Raw genomic sequence first — 15,464 nt, 5'->3', positions numbered from 1 at the left:
AATCCAGATGTGCATGCCAGTGTCAGTGACGGATTGGGGCCGAAAATGAAGCATTACAACACTATAGAAAGTGCCATTAATATAAGAATATATTTAGAGGTCATATTTTAGAGTCAGAGAATACAAAAACAGAAGCTTAGACATATGTTTAACGTTATATAATTACATTATTGGCACTAAAAAAATGCGTAAAACATAAACTGGATACACTGGAATTAAACTCAATTACCATGAAATGTTTATTTTATAAACAACATTATTCATGTACTTTTATCCAGGTATAAAAAGAGATAAAAATTATCAGACAAATGATCAGAGTCGATGTTTGAAAGAAAATGAAATTTGAATTTCATTCATGCAAGTAGGAAATATCTCCTTCAGGACGCCAGGGGTCCCTCTGCATCAAATGATGACTTACGCTATAAAGGATTTTTAGATTTCATTGTGAGCGTACACCTTAAAATGTTTGCAGGGTTCAATATGTGGATGTAACTACAGGTGTGAATTAAAAACGCTGCTGTGAGAGCCCCTTGGTTAAAGCTGCTGTCACCAGCTTGGATGGAGGGAGGGAGGAGGGGGGGAGTAGAGGAGTGGACAGACACTGGTAACGGAGGGGGAGGCGTTTGGCTCGGTGAAGACGGGGAGTGAACGAGCAGAGAGGGTGAGAAACCAGCGGATCTGGCCCTTTAAATCACCAATACATCGCATTCGGAGGTGAGTTTAGAGATATTTGACTATTTTTCTCCCCGTGTATAATATTTGTAACGCCTCTGTGCGCTTCTGCAACCCCGGCTTCTCGTCACCGAAGGCGGCTGCAGCCGAGAGGGGCTTCATCAGTGTCACGAATCCGGATTTCCCCAGCCCTTTGCCGGCAGAGAGGGTGGGGAGGACCGGGGACAGGGTCAGTGGAAGATTTCCTATAGCTCGAGCTGGACTCTAAGGACGCACAAGCCACAGTAACTGGATCTTATATGCCGAAGTAGGCCCATCAATTTGCATAATAGCGGAACATAACGGCATGCGCTCCGGTCTTGTGCCCATTGTCGCTGGATGGGTTTATATTGGCTGCTGGAGCCTGCTTCCCTCAAAACATGTCACCACCCTGCTCCCACGGCTAACAGTCAGGGCCTATTTGCAGACCTGAAGCCGTCTATAGTCTGGTCTTCACTTGGGAATATATCTCTGGCTTTGATATGTGCATAAGGTCTGCCTGTGCCTGCGCGCCTGTGCGTATGCGTGTGTATGTTGGCGTGTGTGTGCGGCGCGTGGATAGCCATAGGAGAGAGAGGACATGCTGTTCTATCCATCAAAATGCCCGCATTGTATTTTCACACGGTGGAGCAGCGAGCAGGGCCTATAGCAGAGGACATGGCTCCGTACTGTAGGCCCGATCAGCGCTCAGGAGCTGCTGGGATCAATAAGGATTGATGCATTTTTGCGCGTCTTGAGTGCCTCTGTGGGCTCTCGCTCGCTCGCTGGTTGGCTGGCTGGCTGGTTGGCCGAGGCCTGTCCAGCTCTGGTGATGTTTTTAGTCTAGGCTAAGTCAAGTGACCGTCTTACTGTACATGTTTTTGTCTCTCTGCATCAGCTTTTTAAGAAATATTTTCAGTTTAACGCGCAGCAGAGGAGAGAGAAATGTGAGTGCGCTCTGGCAGGAATTCTGGGTTGTGCTGTTTTTTTAAGGTTTCAGCTTTCTCTCTCTCGGCTCGGTATGCGCCACAGCAGAAAGTTTGAAAAATCAACAGGCTGGACAAATCCAAGAACAAGGCTTCAGTGTCTGAAAAGTGCAAAATAAGCGATTTAAGTCATATGGATCTCTCAAGGCACTGCCACTGCACGTTGCCATGAGAGAATATTCAAACATATATTTCTTCTTTATCCTTTCTGTGTAAACAAAGAGGTGCTGTCACCTCATTACACAACAAAAGTATGGAGCACATTACAGCATACAGCAATCCCTGTAATGAGCTCAGCAGTGTGCAGCAGGTTTGTGTTCTGCTGCTGTTTTTCAGTGATGTTGCTTGTGGGTATTTGAGGACCTGACAGATAATGAGAAGCATATTGTGTGTGGTAACAGGTGTGTGTGTGTATATGTGTGTGTGATTTGGGGATAATAGACCAGTCTTCACAATGTGATCTATTACATTTAGAGGAGTCAAAACTGGCTATTTTTCTTATGCTTTAGGGGGATTAAAACACCAAAAAAGTCCTAAAATTGACTCCAAACAAATCCAATAACTTACTTATCAAACTGTGAGTTTTTCATGATAATAAAATGCATTGTTTAACCTAACAAGCTACAAATCTGTGTGTTCATAATACCATTGCACTGGCAGAGAGAGACAGAGGATTTCATCAGGTGGTTCCTGTTTTTATTCTCTCTCTCTCTCTCTCTCTCTCTCTCTTTCTCACAGACACATACAAAAGCCCTAATTACAGCCATGACTCTCGGAGCTACTCCACAGTAGGAGTAATTAAAGCAGGACTCTCCTCCTGAGAGAGAGAGAGCGAGAGGGTGACAGACAGAGACAGAGTGAGAGACACAGCAGTAACACACTCGTAGTGATGTATATGTGAGGCGGCAGGTGTATTTTGATCATATACCATGCTGTGCTGAAAGGTGTGTAAATGTTTTGAATGCAAATGTCTCGCTGTGCGATCAGTAAATGGGCTTTTTACAGGTGCTCAGTGGAGTGAATCGATCAGAAACTTGCTGATAAATGTAATGGTTGTGCGTTTATAACTTCTGTTCTTCTTTCACACAGAGACAAGCCCATGTAAGCTCAGCCGGCCATCCAGCTCCGTCTTTCTGACCTAGCAACTGTTTTCCTGCCGTCCCTCCATCACTCAAGACCGTCCTCTCCATCAGTTCCTATCAGTGTTCAGAGAGAGTCCTGTCTGCACACACCATCAGTCAGGTAACAACAACACTCTGGAGACACGTAGGATGCACAATCTGCAGTGTAGTTTTATTTAGTAGTATCTTTACAGGCAAAAACATCAGGTGGTCAAGAAGCTTTGACAAACTTTTGTCTGTCTAATTAATATGTCACATAAATGTACAGAAAATTCCTCAATAATGTTTTGAAGTGGAAGGATGAAGTAAAGCACGTGGGTAAATGTACTTAGTTACTTCTTCTGCACTGTTTACTTCCATCTTGCACTACTTGCACACCAGTACCACCTCACTGATCCATGTGGCACCTGTTACACTCTGTTCATATCAGGGTCTATGTTTGCCATTACACTCATGTTGTGTTCTGTTCATTGTATGTCTGTAGTGTCATGTCAATTTATAGCCTTACTTTTACAGTACATTATTTACCTTGTTTACTTGATCTTATTTTATCTTATTTACCTTATTTTTTATCTTATTCCATCTTAATTATACTTTTTATGTATGCACCAATCACTAAGGCAATTTCCAATAATATGAATCCTCTTCACTTACATGGCAATAAACATGATTAGAATAGAATAGAATAGAATATACTTTATTAACCCCTTTGGGAAGGTCCCTCAGGAAATTTGGGTACCAGCAGCAATACAACACTGACAGAGCAAGAGTTAAATAGAATAAAATAGAACATAGAGCAGTAAAATAAAAGATAAGAGGAATTATTTACAAACATTGCACAGCAGCATAGATGGTAATCGAATATGGTTATTGATACACAGGGATATTGCACAAGTTATTGAATCAGAATCAGAAATACTTTATTGATCCCAGGGGGAAATTATTGCACTTTATAATAATTAATATTTGCATGTGTGTTGTATCAGGTAGGCTGTACTCCTCCCTCCTTCTGATTCTGATTCTTCACTACAATAATACCTGTAAATACTCAGCTAGAATGTCAATAATTGCTCTTATAATATCACATATATTTATGCAATAGCTTCTTGTTTCAGAGTTCATAGTGTTTTTGCGTCTGTATTTTGATCATATTTCAATCACTGTATGCTTTGCACCATCATGTTGTCACCTCACTGTGGTGCTATAGCTCTACAACTGTCCTACAGAAAGATTTTTTCACATTATGTTGCTCTTTTTTGTTTCTATTGGCTAACTCTGGTGCAAAAGCCTGGATTTGTATATTTTTGTATGCATTTAATGTTTCTTAGTACAAGGACTCAGACTAAAGTTGAGATGTCAGATATAAAATACACATACAGATGCATGTAACAGAAGGTATTTTGGCTTCTCTCTGCAGTTTTCTCCTGTGTTGGTGTATTCTGATGGATCAGTATGTCTACCACTAATAATATCGCCCAGGCCAGGAAACTGGTGGAACAGCTGAGGATTGAGGCAGGGTTCGAGCGCATTAAGGTAAAACAACAATTTTCTGACCAGTTTATATGTTTAAGCGAGATTATGTACCCACATTTGACCTTTCTGTCCCTGCGCATGTTCTCCTTTCCCCTCTTTTATTTCCCCCTTCATGCTGTTTCTTCTCCTTCCCTCCACCTCCACCAATCGTCTTCTTCTTGTCATCCCATTTAATCACCTCACCTCCTCACCTTCCCTCATCCTCCTCCTTCTCCGCTCCGCTCCGTCCCGTCAGGTGTCTAAAGCAGCAGCAGACCTGATGAGTTACTGTGAGCAGCACGCTCGTAGCGACCCTCTGCTGGTTGGTGTGCCCACCTCCGAAAACCCTTTCAAGGACAAGAAACCTTGCATCATCCTATAGCTGCACCCCGCTTTTCTTTCCTGCCCTCACACACATTTACACACACACATACAGACACACACTCACACATACACATTCACTATCTAAATAGATCCCCAGACTTCCCCAGACACACACACACACACACACACACACACTCCAGGCAGCCTGATCTGATCTTACAGGGCTGCATTTAATATTCACACACACACACACACAGAATCTGTCTCTTACACACACAAACACATACACACTCCCAAAATAGTCACTCTGGAAAAGCGCCATACCCCAGACCCACAGCTAGGGGGCAGGTATCTTGTACTCACAGTGGCTGAGATCAGTATATCACTGAGTATGATCCAAGGTGCTTTGGTAATATTCATATATGCTGGTGAATTAACTTACAAGTGTCAGCTTAACTTAAGAAAGGGATCTGGACAATAATAATCAGTAGGAAATCTTTTTTTTTCCTTCTTTTGTCATGAAATGAGGTGTTGGGTAAAAAGATGGGCAGCTGTGCCATAGGCAGGGAGTGGGAGGATGCATGTGGGCAACAGAAATGGATGCCAAAACACGACCTGGTGTCCCATCAAAAAGCTCAATAAATGCTTGTGTTTATGTGTGTGGGAGTTAAAGAAAACAAAAGTCGGAGAGCTATGTCGTTTTGAAGCAAGTGGCTACAGCCTTTGCCTTTATCTGACTTCAGCATGTTCCCACCCAGACCTTCTCTGCCTGTGGCCTCAGTATGGCTGTCTGCAGCCTTTGGCCAAGCCTCCAGCTGTGCCAACCTGTACAAAAAGTCACTTCTAGATGCTGATCTGATGTCGCTGATTCCACTGCAGTTTGCGCTGTTGGTTGAAATCAATGTCTCCGATCCGCACCTATGAGAGGGACACAGTGAACGGCTCTGAACTCAAGCTATTACCACGGACGTTTACTGCATTTTTTTCTTAACAGATACATGTTTGTGAAGTTAATGTACGTTTAGATATTTTGTTGAACTTAACAGATTAGATAATACTGTACATTTTTTTAACTGTTTTGCTTTGACTTAGGTGTTGCCCCTGGCTGCTTGTGTTTTTTTTTTTTTCTGCTCGTGTTAATGAAATAACAGGAGATCTAGTCGTAAGCCAGGGGTAACACCTAACCAGGTATTTAAAACAAAGGTTTCTACTGTACATCAAGCCTCCCTGTGCTTTACCCTGAGAGAGGGGGCGAGGTCGCAGTGTGACCACACCGAAGAAGTCTGGAAGGAATACAGGGCTGGAAGAGATAACCCAAACTTTGAGAAGTAAAAATGGAGGTGCTCCCTTTCCACTTTCTATTCATAAAATGGTAAGAAAAGAAAAGAAGCGATGTAATAAATTTAAATCGATCTTTAATCTAATGTGAGTACCGGGGCCCCGGATCCTTAGAGAGTCGGTAGTACCCCCGTCCTGTGTCCGCTTCCCTCCTCTCCTTCAGCGCTCCTCCTCTCTGACAAACCAAACTTGATTGTAAAAACTGAAGATGAAGAAGAAAAAAACAAAGTTAAGAGAAACAAACTAAGTGTATAAACTTTCTTTCAGACATGTGCAGAAGTGATAAGTTGAAGAGTAGCTGTTTTGGGTTTTATTTTTATTTTATTTTATTTTTTCCTTCTTCTTTCTATGGAGTCCATGGAACCTGGTCAGTTGAGTATTACCCTGTACAGTGTTTGTAAGATACAAAATCTAAACACAGAATTCCCCTCTGTGGATGTTGGATTTTTTTAGTACTTCTGTTCTGTCAGTCAGGATCATGTCTGTCTGTCTTCTTCTTCTTCTTCTTCTTCCTCCTTTTCTTGTCATTCAGGTTTTAGAGGCTTGTGATGGCAGAGGTTGGTTTTATCCACATGTACCAATACAACTGATGAGGATAACATAATGAAACAGAAAGCTCTGTTTAGGTTTAGGATCGTATCCTGTTAGAGGATGAACATCGGACCTCATTCTTGTGGATGAAAACCAACCTCCTGATCTTTCCTTTAACACCAGAGACGCCCTCATTTTTTAAATTTTTTTTTTACATTGTCTTCTTGGTTTTGTTGTTGGGCAACAGAAAACAATGCACACATACACAGACCTACACTTTTCTCCTGCGGGTGCTCGTCAGGCTTGAGGGATGACAGTCAGAGGTCAAAGGTTAAGGGAACTGTATCAGCGGGAGGTGTTTTTTAATGGATAATTGCTGAGAGAAGGGAACTTTGTGCCATTACATTTAGCATTTAACTGAGGCTTTTGTCAAGAGTTTGCAGTGACGGAGCAGGGTGCGGCCTTAACAAAACTTACATCTGCTGATGGATTGTCTCGGGGGTTGATCCCTCTGTTGTTCTGCTGTCATATCACAGGTCAAATTTTGCAGAGAGATGGGTTGACTGCGGACACCTTGCAAGATTCCCCACATGATAAATCATGATGTAGTATTGGATAGAACCTCCCTTCAGCCTTCCTTCAGAGGTTTACCAGGCACAGCCAGGCTTGGATTATGTTTCCCAGCCTGCCTGGGAGTGGTTGGGGATGCCCATGGAGGAATTTGTTAGGAAAAAAAGAGGCCTAGCCACTTCTGCTTTCCCTGTTGCTACTGTGACCCTGATGGATTGGATAGAGGTCTTACTTTGCAAATACTGAGCTTGATTTTGTTCTGTTTTTGTTCTTAACTTCCCTAAACAATACAACTTTCCCAATTGCTCATATATAATTATATTATATATTGCTTTCAGCAGTAGTTTCTAATACAAATCCTTTATTAGAGGCAGGGAGAGCAAGCTTTGGACAAGAGAGAGCTGGAGCTGGAGTGGCGCCATAGAGTGAGGGCTGAGGGTATGTGTTTGTGTATGTGTGTGTTTGTGGGTGTTTGTTAGCTGAAAAGGATGATTTGGAAGAGCAGTAGGCAGAGAAAAAGAAAATAGAGGTGCATGTGTGGTCTGTGTGTGTGTGTTTGTGTGGGAGAAACGTGATGTGTAAGAACACAGGGTGCCTCCAGTGCCGCAGTGTCACATACTAACGTTACAGTCCTGCAGTTCTGGGTCAGGGTTAGTCTGACCAGAGGAAAAGGTCATGTGACATGACCAAGGAGAGCTGCATGTGTGACCTCCACTTGCTTGTTTTGTGCGTACAGTTTGAAGAGGGATTCTGTAACAAGCTAAACTTGTTCAGCTAAAAAAAAGTGGGAAGCTATTTTTTGTGTGATGACCAACAACAACCCTAACAATACTCATAAGCTGACTCATTTCAATTTTTGTTTTTCTTTTGTGCCGTGGCTATATGTTGTTTTTCATTTTTAACTTAGGGACTTAAAGGAACAGTTTGACTTTTGGGAAAATATCCATTTGCAAGATAAGAGGTTTGATAGGATGTCTTTATGTCCATCTGTTGAATATGAAGCTAAATCTGGCAGCTAGTTTTCTTTAGTGTTAAAAAACAACATCCACCTTCAAACACTTCTAACTGTGTAAGACAACGTAACACGCTCCTTATTGTTTGACCTTTAGAGGAGCTGTTGTTGAGCTTTTGTTGTTGCCAGGCTAGCGGAGGCTAAGCTAAACTAACCACGTAACGTATTTTCCAAACATGGGAAGCAGTTTTCAAAAGAAGTATTGGTCTTTTGAAACAATTTCTTTAAATAAAATAAATACCTTTATTTAATCTGTATCGATGTGTAAATCACAGTGATAGATAAGACCTCCAAAACCTAATGATTAAGGAAATAACTGAGACTAAGACAGCTGCAGACACAACACAAAACAAGCATGCATATCATATCAGCACACACAAATACACACACTGATGTTGCCCTGATATTTTTTTAAAAAAAAAATCATTTTTTCAATCATTCCATCCCTGGTTGGGCTACAATCAGAGACCGAGTTGCTGGTTTGGTTGACAGTTTGCCTTATGGTGGCGTATATTGTGTTAATGCCGGTCTCGGATCAACAGATATTGACACCGTCTTAAAAGTGGAGCACGTGGCTCCAAGATGAAAATAAAAATCCACTGGTGTTGTGGTGACACAGAGTGAGCCCGATGTTAATTCATTTCTGGTGCAGGAGAGTCCTGAAGCTCCTCACCGGTGGACTTTTCATATCAAACATCACTGAATTGGCTCTGAGCCCTTCCAGAGACTCATCTTTTGTGTTCTGATCTCCTGTGTATGCATACAGTATATGTATCTTTTTGCCTTGATTGATTATGAAGAAAATATATCTATTTTTTGTAACTGTTCTCTGATGTGCCATAACTCATGTTTTCTTGCACACTGTTAATATTTTGTGGATATTGCTGTTTAAAAAAAGATGATATTGAGAAGTAGATAACATTAATAAAAAGATGATATAATAACTCATGCTCTTGTGTCATTTCTGTTTCTGTTTTTAACACGCATGCACACTTCCAGATTAAAATGTGACCATGCAGAAATGAACACTTATGACTAAACACCTGTAAAACCTGTTACATAATTGTCATAGCATAGTCAGATGATGACCATTGTAAACATTATAACTGCCAAACAGTGCTTACAAGCTGAGTATTTAGCTTTACAGTACTGCTGCTAGCATGGCTGCAGACTTGTTCTTTTCCCCTTTTTCTTACAGTAACTGCAAAGATATACAATGCACATGTACACACACATGGCTCCTGGCCTAATGAGGGCATGGTGTGCATTGCAAAGTTGGAAACATGATGCACCAAACAAAGAGCAGCAGCTAGGTAAAAACCTCCCAGTTGGGTCATTTCACAGGAATGTTATTGTGGCTCATCTGTCTCAGCGGTCTTTGAAGGCCTGCTGCAAACAGACACGGGCCCCCTTCCAAGTTTGAAACCACACTCTTTCTGACACTTCTGTGAGACACAGCCAATCAGACTTAGGGTGGATGAGACACAGCCAATCAAAAGTGAGCTACCTCAGCAGTCACTCTTCTCATCAGCTGACTGTAAACAAATAGGAGGTCCATGTGAGCGAATGTTCCCTCTCTGCTCTGCTCTGCAGTCAGAGCTGTGGGCTGACATGTGAGAGCAGAGGGTGGAGTGGAGGCCAAAACAGAGGGGAGATACTGAGATCAAGTGCAGATACAGTGGCAAACGGGTGGAGTTACGTACACATATGCTGTAAGCACATTAGCACACATGTATTTGCAGGGCTTTAACTGTATTATATGACATAAGACACGGTGGTTGGAAAGTTTAGACAGATAGTTTGCATCTTTCCTATAACTTGTTTTGTTGCTTCCTTGCAGGGACAGTATGTCTGCATCAGCTTGTTTTGCCTGTTTCTCCCAATACAAAGAGTTTCTGTGTCTCCACCCCGGTTTCACTCTGACTGACTTCTGATAATTAGAGTAGAAAGACCTGTCAATGACAAAGAGCTTGCCCTTAGTGTTCAAGGATTATTGTTGACTTCTGCCCACATGTAAACTGTATTTGCACTGCATGACTCAGCTGGTTCCATGACACACGCATGGCTTTTATTTTGAAATATGAGCAGAAAGGACTACGAATTATGAATGAATACAATAATTTATTGACCAATGGTACAACATGGACTTGAAATAGCTCCAATAACAAATAACACAATCAATAAATTAACAGTGTTGTCACTTAAATATCAAAAAGGCAGCACTCTTGAAGGCACAGTGATTGTTGACTGCAGTTTGTTTTTCGGTACAAACACAGTTCATTCTGGATCCTCTCCACATATCATATCATATCAAAACACATCGTGTTTGCAGCTTCTCCGTCCTGCAGTGCCGATAACTTCTGCGTGTCTTTAGCATCTTTTCCATTTCCGTTACCATAGAGACGATTCCTCCACAGGATCAGCTGCTCAATTTTCAGGAATGCACATACTGCACACCCAGTCTTTTCTAAAGAAAGATACACTAATCACATACCACACATTCATACACACACCTTCACTCCACGGGCTCTCCCATGTCAGAGCACACAGGAATGCTGGGTATAAGTTTCACCTTTACAGCATTCCTGTTGAATCAATAAACAAACACAAATCTTCCAGGTACAAACCTGGGTGTGGACACGCTGCCTTCTAGGCTAAGACTCATCATAATGATTAATGTCACACCCCATAAACACTGCGAGTGTCCAAACAGAAGCAGAAGCTCTGACAACACGGCGTTCCTGAATGTGAATCAGTGTGCAGTCCAACTGTTTACTCGGCATTGAAAGGGAGTACTTGGCTCCTGGCTTGCCTTCAGTCAGGATGGTGGATGAGTTGGGCTGATTCACACAGCCCTGCTCAACATCGAGCAGCAACTTTAGTTCATCAGTATCTGGACCGAGAAAGTTTCAGTGACCCTTCAGCGCTCCTGCAGGACCAGTTGGGGTACCCACTGGTCAAGACGTCGACTCTCCTGACAATAAGTGCCTACTTCTTGTAGCCTGCAGTGGTCTGCTTGAGGGTTCTGTGCAGAAAAAGAAATGTACATTTTAATTAGTATTAGTTTGAATAGCAGTGTGCATAAAAATAACCTGTAGTAACAACACCACACTTCCACCCTGACCTAACATAACACGTGGTTGCTGTGCTGAGTCAACATACCGTAACCAGCATGCAGTGGAGGTCGCCGTGCTCTTCCTGGTTTCTGTTGGCATCCGCGGCTCCCAGCAGCTGTTGGAGCCGCTGAATCCCTGAGACTCGCAGGATGGTGATGCCGCTGTCACAGCAGAAGGCCTGCAGCAGCGTGAAGTGGATCTGCAATGCCACATCATCTTCATCATCGGCTGCCAGGACGCAGAGGACCACGCTGTCCGGGTCTCTGAGGAGGAAAGAGAAAATAAGTAAATATTGTAACTGCTTGGCATTGGTATGAGAAGTATAGCATTGTGTGATATAACCATGACGAGTATTAACTCACGCATTAAGAAGTTTGGCTGACTCATAGATGCCAACAGTCAGGCAGTCTTGTTTTTGAGCCGTGACCAGCAACTCCTCCAGAGCCAGGCCTACGGACTGCATCCTGCGGGGTGAAAATGAAACAATGACACATTTGTTTTCTTGCATGTGTTTTAAAGAAAGAGATAAGTGTAATCAGCCATTAAGACATTAAGAAGATAACACACAGTGCTTGCATTATATAAATATTTATGGTCCAAATAAACCTGGCTGCAGGTTGTGAAACATGCTTTCATGATACAACACAAGTGTTAATTCCTGCATGAATTTTGATTTATTGCTGTTGACATCTTAAACACAACAGAGTGGCTTATTTCGGTTGATCTCTACAGCTCAGGTCAACAGCTTAATGCAAGGGTCAAAGGACGAGACGCGTTCCTGTCCAGCACATGATGTCCGTGCACATGGCTCGGACACACATAAAACCACTGCTGGCTGAACACCGCATGGATGCGTACAACAGAACTGCAAGAACTCTCACCTGTGCTCCATGGCCCCGAAGCTTTCCTCTGGAATCATTTTTTTGTGTGCAAATCAAAAATTAGCACACAGCGCGTAAAGTAGTCCTTAATACTCCCAACGTTCCTGTGTACTCTCTGCAAGCGATTGTTGTTGGCAACGTTGCGACACAACTCTTTATACAGGGGGCTGGAAGGAGGGCGGCACCGAAACTACCCGAGGTATTCAATTGGCTCAAAAGGAAACTAACGTCTTTGTCATGAGTGGGTTTATTCGTTTCGTTACACACATCAATGAGATGATGACACCATGATTACAGAGATCAAGTTATGCGTAAAAGTCAGTGATCACGATTAGCCTTCTTTTGCACAACAAAAATCACCATTACGCAACATAATCTCCTCATCTTTTCATAACCTCAACTTTCCATAACAAGATTATGCAATTCTGACTGACATCTAGTGGCTGACTGTGGGAAGTTACAAGAATCAGGAAGACGTACAAAACACAGTTGGGCTATATATGATTTTTTTTAATAATTTGGTTACTGTAAAAAAAAAAAATGTTTTGTAAGCTTATATTTTTAGACATGTAAGCCATTATCAGTACTTTGAAGTGAGTCCACTCACATTACAAAGCGGGTTTGTCTGTTTAAATCCTGTCACATGAGGTCATGTGACTGATGTGACAGTTTTAACGGTGCAATTTGTAAGACTGTAAACACATTTAAAAAATGTAAATCACAATAGCATGTAAAGAATCAGCACCCATAACTACACATCAGTGGCATCTGTGTATTGTTTTGCAGTGATATCCACTTAAGTGTGCTTGATTAAAAGCCAGCAGTAAACTGTGTTGCTGTAAAATACCTCTACTCATCATGTAGAGGTATTATATCAAGTGCTCATTCATTTGAATTTATACAATTTTGGAATTGATCACCGGATCTGTACATCTCTGGCTGATTATCTAGATTGTCAGTAATCTGGTTCTCAAAGTAGTTGTCTGCATAGTTTAGCATCTGTTCCACAGCAGTTAACAGCAGCGTGTCAATTTCCACATCCAGACCCAGCTCCTCACAGTAGTTCTTCACTGGCAGCACACAGGACAGAGGGATGCCAATAGACTCACTTATCTCGCGGGCCTGAAAGGTAGTGAAGAGAATTAAGTCATCAAAATGCTGACACAACAAATTCCCACCTGATATATAATCAATTCTACCTTTTTCTGGATGTAAACGCTGCGATATACATTCTTCAAGTCTTCTGCCACCAGAGGACAGGCCTCATCAACTTTAGTCATCAGCACAATCTGAGGAATTCCTGTAAAGAAACAAAAACATTCTTAAAAATGTGAGAACTACCTGGCATCTTTCTTTCAAAAAAAAACATTATTATTCTACTGCTAACCCATCTGGATAGTCTTTTTCCGGATGGCGGCGAACTTGTCCAGCATTTTTTGGGTGAGCAGAGAGACCTTGCAGGTATCGACCACATAAACCACACAGTGGATTCTGTCATTCAGAGTCGTGTGCTTTTTGTAACCCGGGGAATCTTCCAGGATAGACCCACATGTGCTGAACTGAAGGACAATAAAATATGTGTCATTCCCCAGTCAGTAAAGAGATGTATGGAATCAGAAGGCGGCTGATCAAACAGGAGACCTGGTAGCGATCCTGGACATGACCCTTGCAGATGCTGACCAAGTCCTCAATGTCCAAACCAGCGTTAGCGTTTTCCTCAAGTCCCATTGTGTCACAGAGGATCAGAGGAAGAGCTTTGCCACCTTTTCCTGCCTTGATGGTGTACATGCGGAACTACAAAGGAGACATGAAATACTAATATAATACTTCTTCCTGTCTTGTCAGACTAGTTACCATAGTTACCACATCTGAAACAAACCACTGCAGAGAGTCAAACTTGAGCCAATACCTGAGTGGTCACACTCGTCCCTGCTGTGCCGGTGATGGCCTGCAAAGTCATGTTGCCTCGAAATGCTGAGTTGATGGAGTTGAAGAAGCTGGACTTGCCCGCCCCGACAGGGCCCACCAACAGCACTCGAGGTTTGTTCACTGTTTTGATGTCAGGCTTATAGTTCTGGATAAACTTCATCAATTCCTGCTTTCTCCTAGAATTAACAGATAGACAGATTTACAGTTGACAAAAACAAAATGAAGGAGAGAGAGAGAGGGAGGAGAAGCCAAATGGTTCTACACACTCAGCGGTCCACTGCATGATCCTCCAAGGCTTCACAAGGAGATCTCCCAAGGCTGCATGTGAAAAACAATAGAAACACTCTGAGCATTTGTAACCACCAGATTAAAATAACTTCCCCACATGAAAATACAGTGCTAATTCACACACCTTCAACCCGATACACCTCAAACTCAGTCAGTGCCAAGTCATCTCCATGCATTGCTGCAGCCTGAAATTGAAACCTTGTGCCTGGATTGGACTGTACTGCCGGCTGGTTATCATGCAAGAACACCAAAGCACCATAATTTGGACCGGTGCCTTCATCTGTGAAAGCACACTGTCCGGTGATACCTGACACCCTCAGCGGTTTGTTTTCCCCATCCTTGATGCTATAAAGGAAAGCCGCCTCGTCATTGATGCCCGCTCCGCTTTGGGTGTAGTCCTTGGACGTGTAAGCACCAAAGACAAACCCAGCGGCATTGTAGGCGACGATGATGGTGGGGCCCTGTTTGTCACAGCGGCTGTGGAAGGCAGCAGCAGTGAAACCGTGGACCGTGGCTTTGTAGAGCAGGTGGAGTTTGGCGTGACTGAAGAGAGAGAGCAGCTTTTTCTCCTGATCCTTAGAAAGACTGGAAATGACCACTGACATGATGGAGGCTAGGCGGTCCAAAAATCACCTATAAGGGGACACAGAAATGAGACGTTCTGTCCTACAAAGTAGATATTTCTGCTTCTTACTTTAGGGGGTACAGAGTCCATTTTGTGGCAAATGTTTTTTTTAATAGTAATATGAACGTAAAAGTAAAGTTTGGTGAGTTTCAGTTTCAGTTTCAAAAAAATCACATCTGTTCTTTATTCCAATACTTTTACTATATTATCAAAAGATCATGCAGCATGACAGAGAATGTGTTTTAAGTAGCAAAGCAGACAAAAAATGATTACTTCAGATACAGACTGAAAGCAGCCCCACCCACTGCCAATCACAAATTATTGATCAATAAAGTAAGTAAAGTCGGTCGCAGGGTTATGACAATACAGTGGATGATATTAGATGTCATCACACTCACCTGTCGAAGAGAAAGTAGTGTGTGATATGAAGCAGCAGTTGTGGTATGAAGAAGAAAACCCTGCTCGCAGTGTGTGTTTCTCCGTCGAGGGTAAAACAGAAATGAAACTGGCTGCTCCCTCATGTGGCTGTGGCTGTGGCTGA

The 15,464-nt window shown here is 42.5% G+C and overlaps 3 protein-coding genes across 5 annotated transcripts; 1 reads left to right on the top strand and 2 right to left on the bottom strand.

The window, feature by feature from the left end:
- The first annotated feature begins 596 nt into the window (after positions 1-596).
- On the top strand, positions 597-9,032 carry gng7 (guanine nucleotide binding protein (G protein), gamma 7). 3 transcript variants are annotated; one of them, XM_028395925.1, is made up of 4 exons: positions 597-714; positions 2,766-2,918; positions 4,215-4,330; positions 4,566-9,032. In XM_028395925.1, exons 3-4 carry the CDS (start codon positions 4,250-4,252, stop codon positions 4,689-4,691), a joined length of 207 nt encoding a protein of 68 aa, XP_028251726.1. In that variant the 5' UTR covers positions 597-714; positions 2,766-2,918; positions 4,215-4,249; the 3' UTR covers positions 4,692-9,032. The 3 variants fall into 3 exon arrangements, with proteins under 3 accessions (XP_028251726.1, XP_028251728.1, XP_028251727.1); XM_028395927.1 differs by lacking the exon at positions 597-714 and adding an exon at positions 743-901; XM_028395926.1 differs by lacking the exon at positions 597-714 and adding an exon at positions 743-979.
- A 1,184-nt stretch (positions 9,033-10,216) lies between these two features.
- Positions 10,217-12,212, bottom strand: LOC114427097 (growth arrest and DNA damage-inducible protein GADD45 beta-like). Its single transcript, XM_028394871.1, has 4 exons — positions 12,082-12,212; positions 11,563-11,664; positions 11,247-11,463; positions 10,217-11,109 (listed from the first exon to the last, which is right to left on the bottom strand). Exons 1-4 carry the CDS (start codon positions 12,117-12,119, stop codon positions 11,005-11,007), a joined length of 462 nt encoding a protein of 153 aa, XP_028250672.1. The 5' UTR covers positions 12,120-12,212; the 3' UTR covers positions 10,217-11,004.
- Positions 12,213-12,310: 98 nt separating this feature from the next.
- Positions 12,311-15,448, bottom strand: LOC114427094 (interferon-induced protein 44-like). Its single transcript, XM_028394868.1, has 8 exons — positions 15,322-15,448; positions 14,423-14,931; positions 14,277-14,328; positions 13,991-14,186; positions 13,723-13,875; positions 13,469-13,640; positions 13,281-13,381; positions 12,311-13,203 (listed from the first exon to the last, which is right to left on the bottom strand). Exons 2-8 carry the CDS (start codon positions 14,901-14,903, stop codon positions 12,964-12,966), a joined length of 1,395 nt encoding a protein of 464 aa, XP_028250669.1. The 5' UTR covers positions 14,904-14,931; positions 15,322-15,448; the 3' UTR covers positions 12,311-12,963.
- Between the last annotated feature and the right edge of the window lie 16 nt (positions 15,449-15,464).

Source organism: Parambassis ranga, chromosome 22, assembly GCF_900634625.1.
Source record: "Parambassis ranga chromosome 22, fParRan2.1, whole genome shotgun sequence".
Classification (NCBI taxonomy): Eukaryota; Metazoa; Chordata; class Actinopteri; family Ambassidae; genus Parambassis; species Parambassis ranga.
This window is presented reverse-complemented; position numbering and strand designations above follow the sequence as displayed.